The sequence below is a fragment of the Carassius auratus genome, chromosome 46 (assembly GCF_003368295.1).
Source record: "Carassius auratus strain Wakin chromosome 46, ASM336829v1, whole genome shotgun sequence".
Classification (NCBI taxonomy): domain Eukaryota; kingdom Metazoa; phylum Chordata; class Actinopteri; order Cypriniformes; family Cyprinidae; genus Carassius; species Carassius auratus.
The window spans coordinates 10,070,510-10,087,395 of NC_039288.1; the positions used below are offsets into that span (position 1 = coordinate 10,070,510).

A 16,886-nucleotide genomic window follows, 5' to 3' on the forward strand; every position below is an offset into this window, starting at 1 on the left:
AAAACCGTGAGAACTCTTCGGAATACAGCAGTTCAGTCAGTGTACTGTTTGAGTAAATGAATTACTCCGGGATACTGGTTTGTTTTAACTCTGAGGGAGTGTCAGCCACATTAAAAAAGTTAACCGCTTAAGTCATTTGTGGATTAATGCTTATTGGAGACGCAAATCATTTTAAGGATTCAGTTCGATTTGGTGAACTGGTTCAAAAAGATCCGGTTACATCGAATGATTCGTTCGTGAACCGGATATCACTAAACTGCAGTGTTTTGAAATCTCACAACAGACCTGGAAGAGAAGACAATGCTGAATAAAGTCGTAGTTTTTGCTGTTTTTAGACTAAAAATTATTTTTGATGCTTCAAAACATTCTAACTGACCCTCTGATGTCACATGGACTACTTTGATGATGTTTTTCTTTCCTTTCTGGACATGGACAGTATACCTTGCACACAGTTTCAATGGAGGGACTGAGAGCTCTCGGACTAAATCTAAAACATCTTAAACTGTGTTTCGAAGATGAACGGAGGTCTTACGGGTTTGGAACGACATGAGGGTGAGGTATTAATGACATCATTTTGATTTTTGGGTGAACTAACCCTTTAAGTGCCCACAACTGGCCTTTTTTAGAAGAGCGACTGGCATTTTTAGTGGCTAAAAACTCTTTGGTGGACACACAACTTAAAGGTTTGCACTGCTGCAATTCTGCTTCTTTCTTTAGCATGAGTGGAATAGTTGGTCTGCTCCCATCTACTGAAAAAAGACCAAATTTAACTCACTTTTCTATCAGACTGCGGTAGATTGAATATCTTTTCCCAGTGTTCCATTTTGTACCTTGTAAATGATCCGAGTGTAGCTGGACATTATGAAAGGTCTAATCATTTTCTTACACTTTAGAGGTAAGATACCAAGTGCCTAAACTTTGAGATTTTATTGCCACATTGGTGCGTGATGCATTATGAAGCATTTGGCCTAAGAGAGGTAGTGAACAGATGCTGTACCCTGTAGGTTAAATGTCACTGATTTTTATTTCTCACATGTACAGTACTTGAGCATGTATTTGAGGAAAGAAATTGCACAAAACAAAGACTGTAGCGTTGTAAAGTTCAGGAGGATTGTTGATGACGTTGGTCTATTTAGAGTGTGTTATTGAAATGATTCAGGGAAAAGTAGATGACATATTAAAAATGCTAATGCAGTTAAGTTATAAAAGACTGAAAGGTTGTATTTGTTGGTTGCTGTTGATGTCAGTGTTGTTTCCAGAGGGCTTATTATGCTTATTATCATGCCTTTCTCTTTCTGTAACTGATTAAAAGAGGAAGAAGTTGAGACAGATTAAAGCACTTAGTTGACTTCCTCCTGTATCTATTTTTTCACCATACAAAAAGATTCAGCGTGACCTATGTGAAATTAAGAATATGTTGTATTTTCTCAATTAGTGAGATACTTTAATGTTTTGAATGATCGTTAACAAATCAAGGTTAATTTATTCAGAACATGGATTTTTCTCTGATCCTGCCCATGTATTCAGTTTGTCGACTGTGTCCTTTCTGTCTGAAGGGTTTATTACATGGTTGTAATATTATGGGGAGCCTGCAATAGAGCGCAACAGTGGCTGCCTGCTTTTTCAGTGGTCTTGGTTATTGGTCATTATCTTCGTGGGAATTTCATGCAAAAATGTATTAGAAGCAAAACAGAATACTGAAAATTTTGGGAAACTAACTTTCTGATTTACAGTATAAAGCTACTGGGGCAAAATAAATAAATAAATGCTTGGCAAATCTCTTTACAGGATTATGATTGGTTCAGTAGTTCTTTACAGGAATGTTTGCTTAAGAATCTCAACAATTACGATGCTAATTCAGAAGTTACATTTAATGGAATTTTTACCTGTGGAACCGGACAGTTGTGCTCTGAAATATCTAAGTGCAGGGAAATGTTGACTGTTGAAGTACAGTAGAGCTATGCAACAAAATGACATTTTAGGACTGCTCCCCATCCTGTAGCTTTATCTGAACTCATCACACTCTAGTTTTAGCACCGGTGGGACCAATTCACCACTTCACAGAGATCTTTGTATATACAGGATGTGTAGCTCACCTAAAAATGCCAGATTTTAATGCAGATGCACTGCTGATTGTGCTTGATACTGATGTGCCCTCCGAAAGTATAACAATTAATATAGTATTTGTATTTGTACTGGTTGCAACTTGTCGCTAAAAGGAAGGTTAATGTACAGAAATTTGATTTATTTATTTTTTTTAAAGTATGTGATGTCCTAGTGAACTGCCTTTGGCCACCATTTACATTTTGGGATGGAGATGATTGTTGTGAAGACAATAAATCTTTGAGTTCCCTTTACTCAGATATTACCTTTCCTCTTTAAAGATAAGGAAAAAACAGAAGAAGAATGTGTGTGTATGTGTATGTATACAATATATATATATATATATATATATATATATATATATATATATATATATATATATATATATATATATATATATATATATATTGTATATGAGCCAGGTGCCAAATTCTTTACAGCACTAGTCTGTCTCTGAGTGCTGTATACTTTGCCCAGCTGACCTGTCTCAATCTCTTTGGATGATGTCATGTTTGCATGTTATGATGACATACTGTATGTGCATGTAGGAAATTGTACACCTTCATCCATGTTTTTCTATAAGGAGTTAATTGGCTGGTGATTTTCTTTATTTTTATTAGAAATAAAGATCTTTGATACACTTAACCCTGGATTTCTGGGAGAAAACTAGAAGACACTTCACTTCTCAGTTTGTTGGAAAAGAGTTGTTGAAAATAATAGAGTGATGCACAGAGATGACTGCTTCACTCCTGTGATCTGATGATGGCTCTGTAATGCCATATATTTCAGCTCATTGACTCTTGTCAGTCTTATCATTTCTACCATTTACATGTTGTATGAAAAAGCATAACTGAACTGAGAGATATGAAAATAAAGCTTGGAAAAAATGCCTTAATTTAATATTTTCTATACAATTTCTATACAGTTTTAATTTGGTAATGAAATGTTTGTGTCATGGACAAAGCTGAACCTATGTATTTTTATGATTTTTTAAAATGATATTTTCTCCAACAGAAAAACTAACTTTTTTAAATAAAAAATTAAAATTTTAAAAAATTAATTTTTTTTAAAAAAATTAATTTTTAATTACTATTATTTAAAAAACTATTATTAAATATTAATGTTAATATATTAACGGATTTTTTTCAGTTTTACATCATTTAGCAGACACGTTTATCTAAAAGTCACAATAATTTAATAATTCATAAAACACACTAGTACACAAGCTATAGCGCAAGTGCAGTGCAGAAAATGTTTGCTCTAAAACACACACATACACACTTTAAATGTATGATATTGTTATGTAATATATATTACAATATGTTAATTATATACTGATAATGACTTTAATTTATTTCAAAATTAGTACTTCGATCCAGCAAAGCCATTGTCATGCACTGATATGTTAATGAGCCTTGAGATGCTGCCTCTCATTGGCCTGTGGCGATGGTGTGGGCGGGGCCTCTCGAGCAAACACTGTACAGATGAAGGTGTCTTGCGGCAAGTGGCGGTGTTCACAAGGTAAGCACTAGCAGAGTACGCCATCAACGGTAGACACGCGCCACACTATTGTTATTGTCCTCAGACCATTCTCATTAACACCTAAGCTATTAAAATGCGATGAACCATCACAGTGCTTGTCTTGCAGCATTATAAGTGAGGCAAACATGATTCTTTCGCCAGTACTGTGGACAGCAGTTTTATTTACTTTCGTATATGGAACACCAGATATGGAGAGCGGTTCGGGGATGCTACTGACAGGTAAGACGTCAAAATGTAATTAATAAGTGTATTTAATTCGTATCTAACAGAGTAATGTTCATTTGTTTACATTTCTTGAGAATAGCGTAAGGTGCCTGACAGGCTATTACTGTTGCAAATTTGCGTATTTAAAAAAGTTGATCATTTTTGTATTTAATTTTTAATCTAAGATGTGAGCTAATAAGTGATGGAAATATACACTTTCTCTCATACATAGGAAATGTTAACCTGTCTTTATGTTGGAAGTTAATTCATGTAAATGTTTGATGTTCAGTGTTTCCCTGTGGGAGCCGCTATTGCTTCAAGTTTTACTTTATAAAGAAGCATGTGCAGGTACTTAAGCAATGAAATATTTTGACGCCCTGCCTATTATAATCACACTACTGCTGTTTTTCTAAACACGAAAGTTGAACAAGTGTGAACCCACACACACGTTAAACAATATGATTGCTGCATGGCTATTGCCATTTAACGATGAAGGATATATTGATATCAATTCAATTTCAATTTGATGTTGAATATTTATAAAACAGTGCTGCATTCAGATTTATTCATGTTCATTCCCCTTCATTCCCTTTTACTTGTAGCATTTAAAACGATTGACCTTAATTTAATTGATCAGTGTGTGACCAGAAAATTAATTTGTGACCATCTTGATTATAAAACAGCTATGCATATATACTGTAAATGTTATTTTGAAAATAATATATGCTGCAAAACAACTCTGTATAAACATAATTACATAAATACGTACTGTATTATTAAGAAAAAAATTATATATATATGTATTTATTGTTAGAAGTATGATCATTCAGCTTTTAGTGTGTCAGATCAAAAAAAAAAAATGATAAAGTGTTCATTGTATTGGTGTTTGCTGTATTAAAAAAAACTGTATCCATAGCGGTCATTACCAAGCAATTTCAGGTCGATCTCTACTGTATATCATGAAAATTACCCAAGTTACTTTATAGTTTCTTTAAAAGTGTATAGAGCTTGTAAGAGATTCATGTGGGAATTTCAGTTGTATATGGCTCTAAACAATTTTACCATACCACAAGGACCATGTTAGGTACCAAACAACTGTTTTCTAATGTTTCATCCATCTCGTAAATCCAAGAACCAAGACGCACAGTCCTTGAGCTCATTAAGAGACTTCATTGGTTTTATCTCATTCTTCTCAGCTGTTTTAATCAACCTTCTGATCTCAACAATCCAATAGAAAGGTGGGCTTGGGTTTATGGGCTCAGATTTTACGGTCAGACTGACAGATGAAGGGTATATTAAATCCAGACCGTAGCTGAAAAGTGATGTAATTGCTGAGAGTCAGTGTGCTACAGCGTGCCATGAAAAGCCCATTTAAACTCAACAGGTTCCATTGTATTTATTATTAAATGCCTTTGAATTCAGGATTGTTGTGACTGAGGATAAAGGGAAATAGGACCATATGTTTCTATATGAATAACGGTTTGATTTGATTGTTTAACATGAACCTGCCAGGTTTTGTCATGTCATCTTCATGGGGTTTGAATGGAGGTTGGCACTGTTTACTTCTGAGGCCCCGTTATGCCTCCAGTGAGATTTGTGATTTATTACCACTTACGTTACACTCAATCACTGTTGTAATGTAATCTTCCATGTCAGTGTCAGGCAGACAGACAGCTGGGGGTAAAACTATAAATCAAGAAATAGCCTAATCATCAAATCAGTTTCTTTGGTGTTTCTTTATCTCCAGATAGCTTTGCAGTAGTTGTGAGATTCAGATGGGATGTCTAGATATAAACATGCCACAAAAATGAAAAAAAAAAAATTAATTTAATGGGTTTGACTCTCCTGTTGAGGCCTACTGAGATTGTAAACATACCCAGCTGTCACTACTACTTGCTCTCCATTGTTGTCTCTCGTTTTCTCTACGAAAGTAACATTCTCCTTTGTTAACCGCATCTGAAAGCTTTAATGGCTTACCGCATCAAGGCTTGGAAAAAAAACATTTCAGGCATCCGAGGAAAACACCCGGCATGAGTTAGGAGTAGTGCCTGTCTGCTGGCTGGCTGACAAGAGCAGGCCTGTTGTAGATTTGGACATAATGGGGCTCTTGGCGCTGTTTTGCCTTGAGGGAAACCTTAAAACTATCATGATATTGTAATTTATCATAAAAAAATAAATAAAAATGGTGGGTATCTGAGACTAGAATAGCAGCCCCAACATTGCTGCTTGTATTCCGCACTGAAACATATGTCAGATGATGTCATGCTTGTTCATGGGTACTTAAACACACTCCTGTATTGGACTATTAAGCCGACAGTGCAACCTGTTTCGTCTGGCACACACTGGGAACCATTGACCTGTGGGCACTATGAATGACATCACCACCAGCCAATTAAAAAATAAATATCCCATTGGAACATATGGGCCAAATATGGCACACAAATTACTGTTTAAAGAACCTCTATTATAATACCTGTGAAGGACCAGTGGTGGATTTAATTGGCATGAGTTATAGGTGAAGCTGTTAACAGATTGTTTCAATTTGGGATGCTGACACAATGCAGCCTCTCATACTTTATTGCTAAGTATAATGTTTGTAATTGACTCAGATTATGTCCGGAGATTTAGCATCTTTTTGAGATTGAATTTATAACAAATGATTAAATAGTGTTAGAGGTCTTTACACACACACACACACACACACACACACACACACACACACACACACACACACATATATATATATATATATATATATATATATATATTTATATATATATATATATATATATATATATATATACACACACTCATACATGCAATTGCATAATAAATGAAAAGTAAGTAGAATACAAAAAGATTATGAAGGTATTTAGATTAAATTATTTGACTGAGAGATTGTTTTTCTTTCTTTTCTGCTCACAAATCTTGCCTTAATGTGACCCTGCCTGTGAAAACCCAGCATACGTAATTTTTCTTTTGTGATTTACTTTTTTTTTTTTTTTTTTTTTTTTTTTGCTTTTTCAGAATATCCTTCATAAAGATGTAAAGAATATTCTGTGAAATAACCTTATATCTTTAATATTGACTAAGGCCATGTCAAAGTTTGAAATCATAGTGAAATTAATTGTTGAAATCAAACTTTGATGCTTGTCAACTCATATTAGATTTAGACTTGTTTTAGTTCTCAAGTTCAACTCACTGACTCAATCCAGATGGGTTAACTATTCACTTGGTGTTTTGTATGATAAATAATAGCTGTGTAAGTCACAGCTAGATGCCCTTATTAAGCTAGATAAACTTGTTTTATTATATGCCTTTCAACTTTATAATAATTTGATCACTAAAGTATATGTGGTTCTGTTGACACACACTCATAAAATAATATAATGCCTTCCAAACACACTTTAAAGACGTTAAAGCATGTATTACACACAAAACTAAAAGACAACAAATGCTCCACTATACAGAAACACATTCAGCCTTTTCAGTTCTCTGAAATAGTCTCATCCCAAACCAGATAAGCAAGGTGTGATTATTTATTTGCAAGGCATTGTCTGAATTTTCATGCAACAAGCTGTTTGTTGTGCCGACCAGCAGGATCTCAACTCTTTATCCTTTAGACTTTAGTCGACACCATATTTAATTTGATACAAATTAAGAAAATGTTTAGTTTTTTCTTGGTAAAACAAGATTTATGTGTTTTAAAGAGTGTAAATGACACCTCTTTTATTAAAGAATACTGTCAATGTCAATGATTAGTCTAGGCTATTTGTGCGCCAATATCATACTTTTAAATTTGATAAGGCCATGTTGTTTCAGTCCTAACACCGTATTTCACTCAGTTTCATCAAGTTGTTCCTGTGCGGCCATGACATAAGTGTGTTCAGACTGCAGGTGGTTTATGTTCTTATATCGGGTTGAGAGTTATTGTTTCTGGCCAGTTTAAAACCTGTGAATTCACAAATGCTGTGGTCAAAAGAGACATTTGTCCACCAGCTGGTCCAGGTTCTTGCTGTTGTTTGGTCTCTGAAGATCTAACTTGAACGCTGGCTGAGGTGGGGGGTAGTCGCAGCCCAGCACGGTAAAACCCTGTAAAAGAATTTACAAGAGGTTTTTACAAGATACTAAACAGCCATGGTGGAGCAATTTCTGGTGTTGTCTTTCCCTTTTTGTGGCCTTTTTTGTGATAAGGATGACCCAGATGTCACGGAAACGCTACATTTGTTAAGAACAAAGTGGATTGTGGATTCATTTGAGTTATCAGTGTTATCTTCACCAATTAAGTCCAGTCAGACCCAGAGAGTTGCTGGACTTTGAGTGTGAACACTGAACTTGAGGTTGCCTCTGTAACTTAATATTTGCAGTCTGGTTGGAATGTGATCGTATATGATGTCAAATAAAATAACACAGTGATGTATTGGAATGACATACACAATACTTCTCTGTCCGTAGATCCCCTTGAAGGGTCTTGAGTCTTCCCTAAAGGCTTCTCTATATATTTTTTGGCTTTTCTGCATTTTTTTTTTATTTTTTATTTTTTTTTACTGTAACGCTATCATTTTGTGTCTTTTCCATCAATTTGCTCTTCCTCCTAGCTTTATGCATGTTCACAAATACCCCATCAGCGGAGATGTTTATCTTGGACCTTCCAACATCTTGTGATTGTGCTTTTTAAAAGAAATTAAAATAATTTTTCTTTGCTTCAAAATATTTTCTGAAGATGTATGTTTTCCCAAGTAAAATAGATCATATATATATACTTATAATTACGCAACATAGTTCATGTTAGGGTCTGTACTGTTTCCCAAATCTTTGTATAGATATAGACTGTGAGCTACATCTGTCAGTCTGTTTAAGTATAGGTTGATATAAGACAAGTGGTTCAAGTTAGATCACAAACCCAAACACTCCTATTGTTCTATGAATACAAATGAGATCATGATGTCAATGTTCATATATTCTGGAAGATTCCTACTTAAAACAAAAAACAGCAACAACAGCCCTTTATGTGAGTTTTGTGAAACCCATAGCCATCTGATGAATATATTTTCTTGATGTGAAGGCTGGCATTCTATAATGTTTTCTTTGCACTGTTTGTGCTGGCATTTTTTCATTCTCTTTCAGACATGTTTAACATTTCTGCTCAGCTTGTAACAGGGATCTGTAGTCTGCTGCAAGCTTGTGTTCTCTGTTTTTCCTCATATGGTGCAGAACACATGGTACAAGTGGTCACCTCCTGACCTACAGATGAACACAGCTCCCCTCATGGGCTTTCACACATTCTCACAATCACAAGCACAGGGTGATCTCGGTTTTCATGTCCAAACTTTATCACAACACAAGCCATAAAGTCAAAATCGACATGTTTCGATTGGTATATACTGCCCAAACTCAATATGGCGTGATAGTTTAGTAAATGTTTTCGAAAAACAAAATTTACTGCATGAATATGACAAAGAATTGTGTTGATTTTCTAGAATATGATGTAATATTGCTATGTTTTGTTAATAACGGCCCTTGTAATGATATCTGGAAGGAAGGACACAAAAGCTGAAGAATGCTTAACTCCAATTTATTGAAGCACAATAACAAACAGTACAAGCAAAACAGCTTGAGACCAGTTTTTGACCAGGAGGAGACAGGAGAATGGTTAGGCAAGAAAGGTCAATGTCTGGGGCACTCCACCAGCAACCAATCCAATTTATAAGACGAGAAGGTCGAGAAGGTCGGGCAGACGAGAAGGTCAGGCAAGACTCAGACAGATCAATCCAGGCAATCTAAAACTCACAGTCCAGAACAGGCAGATGATCATTACAGCGAGGCAATCCAGAAATCCATACTCCAGAGTAACAGTCCATTATGTCAGCAACACATAACAGTCCAGGATCAGTGAGTTCTGAAGAAAAACAGGGAACTGCAACACAACTGGCAGAAAGAAAATTCATAAGAAATACAAAAACAACTGAATAACGAGACTTCAGAATCAAACTAGTGAGTGGCAAAGAATAAGAACACACTAGCAAAAAACAAATAAAGAAACCGCATAGATATAGAGAGAAATCAAGCAGTAAAAAAACAGGTGCGCTCTAACGAGCAATCACACTGATTTTGAAACATTGTGTGTGAACATACGTGGAAGAACAAAAACAGAAAAAAAAGAGAGATATCACACCCGAGTCCTGACACCCCTTTAAATGTAGGCTCATATGCTATGACAATAAAAATCTTCATTATTACATATCTAGACTAAATCTGTTTTTATAGACTGGCTAGATTTTAGGGAGTTTAAAAAAGATGTACAAAAACCTAATTGAATTTCAAAATATTTTTCTATCAATAATGTTTTATACTGCATTTCTTAACAATGTTATTATGGGTTGTATTCCAGCAGGAGGTGCTATAGCAGACATTTCTTTCTCTTTTCAGGTCAGCTGTCAAAGCAACAGTTCCCTGGTAAACCAACTTCACCACAAAGACCACCATGTTCAACCAACATTTCTCGTTGGTGAATGGCTTTACAGATGGCTAAACTTGTCCACCAGCATCAATTCATGCTGGTCTAAGGTGGTCTTTACAACAGTGTAGACTATTAAATCTTATAGATGTTTTTGAAATAACATTGGACAAATCATTTTACTGTTTGATAGCTGCTACGAAGCCAAGGTTTGGCAGATATTTGATAGCCGACTAACTCACACATGCTAGACATGTCTGACCTCAACTATAATGCATATTTACCTTTTGTGATGATTTCAATTCATGTTTACAATAAACCATGGAGAATTTAACCAGGAGCTATTTCAGTCATCTGTCTCCCGTTGTTGTCTGCTGATGGGTTTTGAGATGCATCACTTTTAAACTGTTGACACTCTTGAATGCCAGTTTCCAATTCGGATATACTGAGTTCACTATCACTTACATTTTAGGTCAAGAAAGCTGATAGTAGAATTTTAAGCTCTTTGCAGATGAACCACTGCACAGAAGCTATTACAAGTAAAATATCTTACTACAGTGGGTCTTTTTAGCTTTTTAGCTCCAGAGTGTTCTCTTAGGAACTTGCCTTTTTTCTCTGGAGTAAAAATCTGCCAATTGCTTTCTATTCAAACCAATCCGAGAAGGTTAAACAGAACTCTAGATATGCCTGATTTAACTCTTTAAAGTCTCAGTGTTTTGAAAAGACCGAACTGATGCAAGAAATATAGTAAGTGTAAGATCATATTGTTCTTTACTGAGTGTCTCTTTCCTTTTTCTCTCCCTTGAGTTTGAGGTTCCACTGAAACCCAGTTGACAAGTTGCCCCACTGTATCCGGACATTCATTTACAGCCTGATGTCTTTCATTGATTTTCCATATCAGCAGTAGAGTGAAGAAAGAAAAAAAAATCTGTTAAAGCATGTGTCAGCTTTTAGACAGCCCTAATGAGTTCAGCACGGTCCTTATTTATCAGGCAAATATCCCAGCCCTAGAAGAAGGTAAGATGTTAAGTCATTGGAAATTTAATCTAAAGATGTTTTCGTATTACCTTTGATTTGTTATCTGAGCGCAGCCATGGGGGATTAGACCCTTCACCTGCTCTGTGGAAAACAAATTTGGACTGGACTCACTGGAGTGAATTTATCAAACTGATCATATTTTGGGCTGATAAGAAGCAGTGGTCTTCCCATGTGGAGGTTCAGCAGGTTAGTGGAAGTCTTTAATCACTGATTATTATGCCATCCAACCTCAATCCCTTCAGGCTGCCCTACATAATTGGGGTACAGTAATTGAGCTATCCTCTGGCCCTTCCCGTGCCATTAGTGTAATGTGATCCTGGAGGGAAGACGCTGTGGCCGGCGACTCTACTTCCCCCGATTATGGAGCTTCACAGGATCCAGGCGAAAGGGGGCCAGGGTGGATTTCAGCTGATAACCATGCATTACTGTTGGAAATCTGCCATTTGGTTTGGGTTGGACATTTTCAACCAAGAACAGGGCCTGACAGGACCTCGTATGTGGTGGTTAAGGCTAAATAATCCATTACCTCGAGGTACAGGCTGGTGACAGCTTCCAGATGAAAGAAGAGTTATCCAGGAAATGCAGGGGTAATGTAGTTGGGACTTGGGAAAAAGGTTAAGAATTTGTCTTTTGTCTACAAAGGCTGATTTGGCTGCATTTAAAGTTGAAAGTTGATGTAGCAGTGTCTTCTGCTATTTTTCTCTGTTTTTAATCCACTAACAAGCTCCAGATCCATAAGCTCTTTCTTTAGACAGCGTTCGTGCACACTATAGAAAAAAATCTGCTTTGGATGAAGTTTTGTGTTTTCATATATAAGCTAGGGAGCCTTTGAATAATTTATATAAAAAACAGCTCTACTAGAATAACTTAAGGGAATCAAACACATGAGGAAGAACCCGATAGATTGGTTGATTCACTTTATGGCAGTGCCTTGCATAATCGAAAGCATGATAATCCTTTTATGTTCTTTAAAATAAAAAAAAAACTTGCTCAGTGGGATTAATATTCTGTGTTCAAGTAAAATTGACTTTGTAAAGCAGATGTTTTTCTCGTTTGATGATATGTGTAAACCCCATTACGGAAAATTAGAGAGCTGAGCATTTTGAGTATTTTCAACTGCCTCTGATCAGTCATCACTGCAAAGCGTCAACGTGTCACATGGGATCAGTATAACCTCTGACCTCTCACCTGCCTTTCAGAACATGAGCTCCAGTCTGGTTTCTCATCTCCATATCTCCTCCGAGAGCTTTCATGGAGTCTGTATCACTGCCCATCAATCCAGTCTTTGAGGCAGTTTTAACCAGCTTTCAGTCGCTTGGTAGGTCCTAGTGAGACGTTTTCTGGACCTTAACATCTGTTTGGATGATTCAATAACCAGAACCTTCTCACAGAATCCTAAAAACAACTTTTTAAGTGACTATTCCAAAAGTTGTTTTAATGGATAGTTCTCTTTATTTTTCACAGTTTCTTTCTTTATTTTTAGCCTATTCTCCTCAGCCTCCTTAGGATGATTTGCTGTATTTTCCTAAAAATTTTAATACGTTTAAACGTGAAGATGTTCTACCTTTCTGTCTGTTTATAGAGTTTAAAAACGTTGTTTTTTTGTTTTGTTTTTTACTTAAAACACTGCTTTATTAAGCCAACCTTCTACATTACATTTGTCTACAATTTAATTCTGTTTCTTTAAATTCAAATTCGAATTCCAGTTCTGCCTCATCTTCTCAAAGTCTGAATGAAGTTTCAAAGTCAGGAATTTAAATTGAATTGAAAAAGGCCTGTTATTCACTCTTTTGCACATCCATGCGGCAGTCGTACAGCTTGCAGACATGATGTGTCCTAAAAGAATGCTCACCTTGGCTTAGTCCATGGTCTCCTGCCATGTAGCCATGTAGACCTGAGCCTATGGAAAATGTTTGACTCATGAGAATGCACCATCCACAGCCCTCACAGAAAGTATTCAGACAGTATGCATTGTGTGAGCCCCATAAATCAATCTCCCCTGTCATAAACACAGCTTTAAACATGAGCCGTGTTTTGAAACCCGGACACCACGCTGCCCTCAGGATATGGCGGTAGTTTATGAGTGCATGTGTTTCAAGTAAGAACGATATCAGGCGTCTGGTTTATATGTTTTTTTTTTTTTTTCTGTGTGTTGTCATGTCTGTGTCATCAGAAATTGAGGGGAAACGCATCAGTTATTTTGCTGGAGTGAATTTTGGTTAGAGCTGTTTAACCTTAACCCGTCCTTAAAGCGAGGAGTGTATCCTTTCTCTAGCCCCCTTTGTTCTCTCTTCTTCTTCATTTATTTCTTTCTTTTTCAAAGATTTTTGATGAATGATACCATATTGCCATGGTGCTTCATAAGCAAATTTCTCTATAAATCTCTAGTTTATAATCTAAATGAGTGGAACATCCTTGTAGGATCTTTTATTCCAATGTAATTTAAAATGACAACATCTCCACATCTGGACTAAACTCCGCATCATCTGAGCTTTGATGTGAGTGTGATGTCATATCCACAGTATTTATGGATCTTTTTGTTAGTCTAAAGCAGGTTCTTCTTTTGTTTTCAGCCAGCAGACTCCGTTTGTTGATATATCATTGTAAGGACAAGACATGAGCCAAATTCTCCTAGAATATCAATAAAAAATTCCATTGGATAGTTCATGGATGGGTTAATATTGTTGGCTAATGGTTCAGAAACAATCATAGTGTTTTGAGAGGTTGATTTTAGTCTGTTTCATCAGATAGTGGTCTGCAAATGTTTCCAGCATGTAACTCTGTGACCGATACAGCTTGACTAACAGCCGCAAATGATGTGACAACCACCATGAAATTGGCAGGAGTGCTATGGAGAATCTAGGTGTTCAATTGGAACTGTTATATTGCAGCAAAAAAAGATTATATTAAAGAATATATTCGTATTTCAAGAAAATTCTAGTAAGAACTATTGATCTGGTGATCTGGTAAAAAAATCTGGTGAAAGTTTTGAGCATGTTCACTTTGGAATGTGTTTACTATGAGACTCTCCCTTGAGTAAGGGAAAAGAAGGATGTGTAATCCTGTTGGAACAATTACATGTTCCTGGAAAAAGGCTTGCAGTCCTGGTGCAGTGCTCATTACACAGTGTGTATATCAGCTGTGCTTCATGTGCATGTTCAGTCATCAGAATCCTCACTTAACCTGTTGATTCACTCTCCTCCTTGTTAACAGTGTCGGAAGAAGCAGTCATTAGTGTAGTTTTGTTAGTTTTGTCGATGTCCGTGTGATATCATGTTTTTGAAAGCTCATTTCTCCTATTTCTGCATTTAGCTTACATTTGTTGATTGCTATTCACTTAAAGCTAGAAATACTAATAATATAATAACATTTATTGTAGGCTAATCTTTCACAGATCTTAAAATTGAAAAACTGAAAATTTACTTGCAACATTTAAAAAAATGATTGATTTTAGCTTTTATATTTTTTTTATTTACTCACAATGGTACAAACAATATCACACACACACACACACACACATATACATTATCGTTCATATATTTGGTATCAGTAAGATTTTTTTTAGAAATTAAGGATTTTTTCTAAATGAAGTCTGCACTCCAATCCAAAGCCTATGGTGATGGATCAGTTCTTCTCACGGTGTAAACTAGCTGCTCTGCCAGGTGTGTTTTAGATCTGCTCATTATAAACTGGGAAGTCGTGGCCTACTGGTTAGAGGGTTGGACTCCCAATCGTAGGGTTGTGGGTTCTAGTCTCGGGCCGGACGGAATTGTGGGTGGGGGGAGTACATGAACAGTGCTCTCTCTCCACCTTCAATACCACGACTTAGGTGCCCTTGAGCAAGGCATCGAACCCCCAACTGCTCCCCGGGCGCCGCAGCATAAATGGCTGCCCACTGCTCCGGGTGTGTGCTCACAGTGTGTGTGTTCACTGCTCTGTGTGTGTGCATTTCGGATGGGTTAAATTTCTGAGTACCCCTCTCTCCTTCTCATTTGATTAAATGCAGCAGTCAGCAAGATTTATTTGTCTCATTTTGCACAATGCTGCACACTAAAAGGCATGAGATATACACACACACATAAACATTAGCAAGCACACAGTATACTCTGTAAATTAAGTCATTCAGCACCCACAGGAGATGAGCATGTTAAAGAGGGAACACAGTGGTGGGCACTGGGGGTTTGACTGCACCATTTAAGACCAGCTGACTTGTTATGACCCTCTCAATGAAAGGGATGTACAGGTCTGTTTCTCCATGCAGTGAACTGATTTCCTAAGTGACTGCTCTCTCACAGACTTACCTCAGAGTTGCTAAGACCTCAACAGAGCTAATGATTAATACTGCAAAAATGCACCTAGACAACAGAGCCTTTTGTTTACAGGCTCGGTTTTCATCCGTACCTGCTGAGATGCACAAAACCCATGTTTCAGGGATCCATTTTGCAATCTAGGTTAGACCTAGTGCTCCTGTGACTTACCCACCCTCTTGTCTTTCAGGAAAAAAAGTTTAGTTAAAAATGTGCTTAATGGGCCTAACTTTTTTTTTTTCCTCTTGTTTTGCAGAACCAATAGACCTTCTAGATCATCTGTGGCAGGTGGCTAATCACAGCAATGCATCAGTAATGCAAGGAAACCAAAGATGTCCAGTCCTACATGTAGGCCAGTACTCAACCCTCTCTATACCACTACGGCAGGTGTTTGGACACAGGTATACACAATTACTTTCAGCTGAATTTTTGAATCCATGTTTTTCTGTTTAGATACTGCAAACTTAATGCATGTACATAGACAATATAGAAATGTTGTGTCCTTGTGGGAATACCCTCAAAACCACTTTGTAATTGATGTTATGAAACTTGAATTGTATATTTGATGGAATTTATTCATTATTAAGTCAACGTAGGCATGTAATTCTAAGTCTTTTTCTCTCATTTCTTTCTCAGGTTTGGTGAGGAGTTCAGTTTGCTGTTGCATCTGCGAAGCTCCCAGTCTGAAGACCGCAGTGTGCTGACCTTCCTCTGCCCAGACGGACATATTCTCCTGCAGATTCGTATTAGTGCCTACACCCTTACCATCATCAGCACTCAACAACGACACTACGAGTGAGTCTTCAGTTCAGTGACAGACAGGGAGAGTGTTTGGGAAACACTTTACCTTTAATTGTATCTATTGTATTTACCATGTAGGAAATATCGGGGAGTCCCTGTTCTTCTTTCTTTTCTTTTCTTTGTTCCTCTTCCATGATGACAAAACCATCCCCATCGTCTCCTCATTCTTATGAAAGTATTAGTTTTGGCCAAGGGTTAATTTTAAACACAAGCACTGACCCCGCTGTGTTGAGGAGCTCTGTGATATATTAAACCAAGATTTCTGGATTTGGCTTAAACTTAAGCAAAGCCTTACTGTCGAGATGTGTGAATGAGGCATGGGATTTAGCTCATGGCCTCTCAAAACTAATATTTGGACCTGTCGCCTAATTATCCACCTGCAGGACAAAATAAATGGAACTTTTACGCTCACATTTTACTTGTTTGTGATTCTC

General features: G+C 36.8%; 1 protein-coding gene across 1 annotated transcript in view; it reads left to right on the top strand.

Annotated features, from left to right (window-relative positions):
* The first annotated feature begins 3,635 nt into the window (after nucleotides 1-3,635).
* LOC113064118 (collagen alpha-1(I) chain-like) overlaps nucleotides 3,636-16,886 on the top strand; it is a 45,745-nt gene continuing 32,494 nt past the window's right edge. Inside the window, exons 1-3 of the mRNA XM_026234703.1 lie at nucleotides 3,636-3,864; nucleotides 15,908-16,052; nucleotides 16,288-16,446. Coding sequence (XP_026090488.1) covers nucleotides 3,771-3,864; nucleotides 15,908-16,052; nucleotides 16,288-16,446 — 398 coding nt within the window. The 5' untranslated portion in view covers nucleotides 3,636-3,770. The remainder of the gene's footprint in view (nucleotides 3,865-15,907; nucleotides 16,053-16,287; nucleotides 16,447-16,886) is intronic.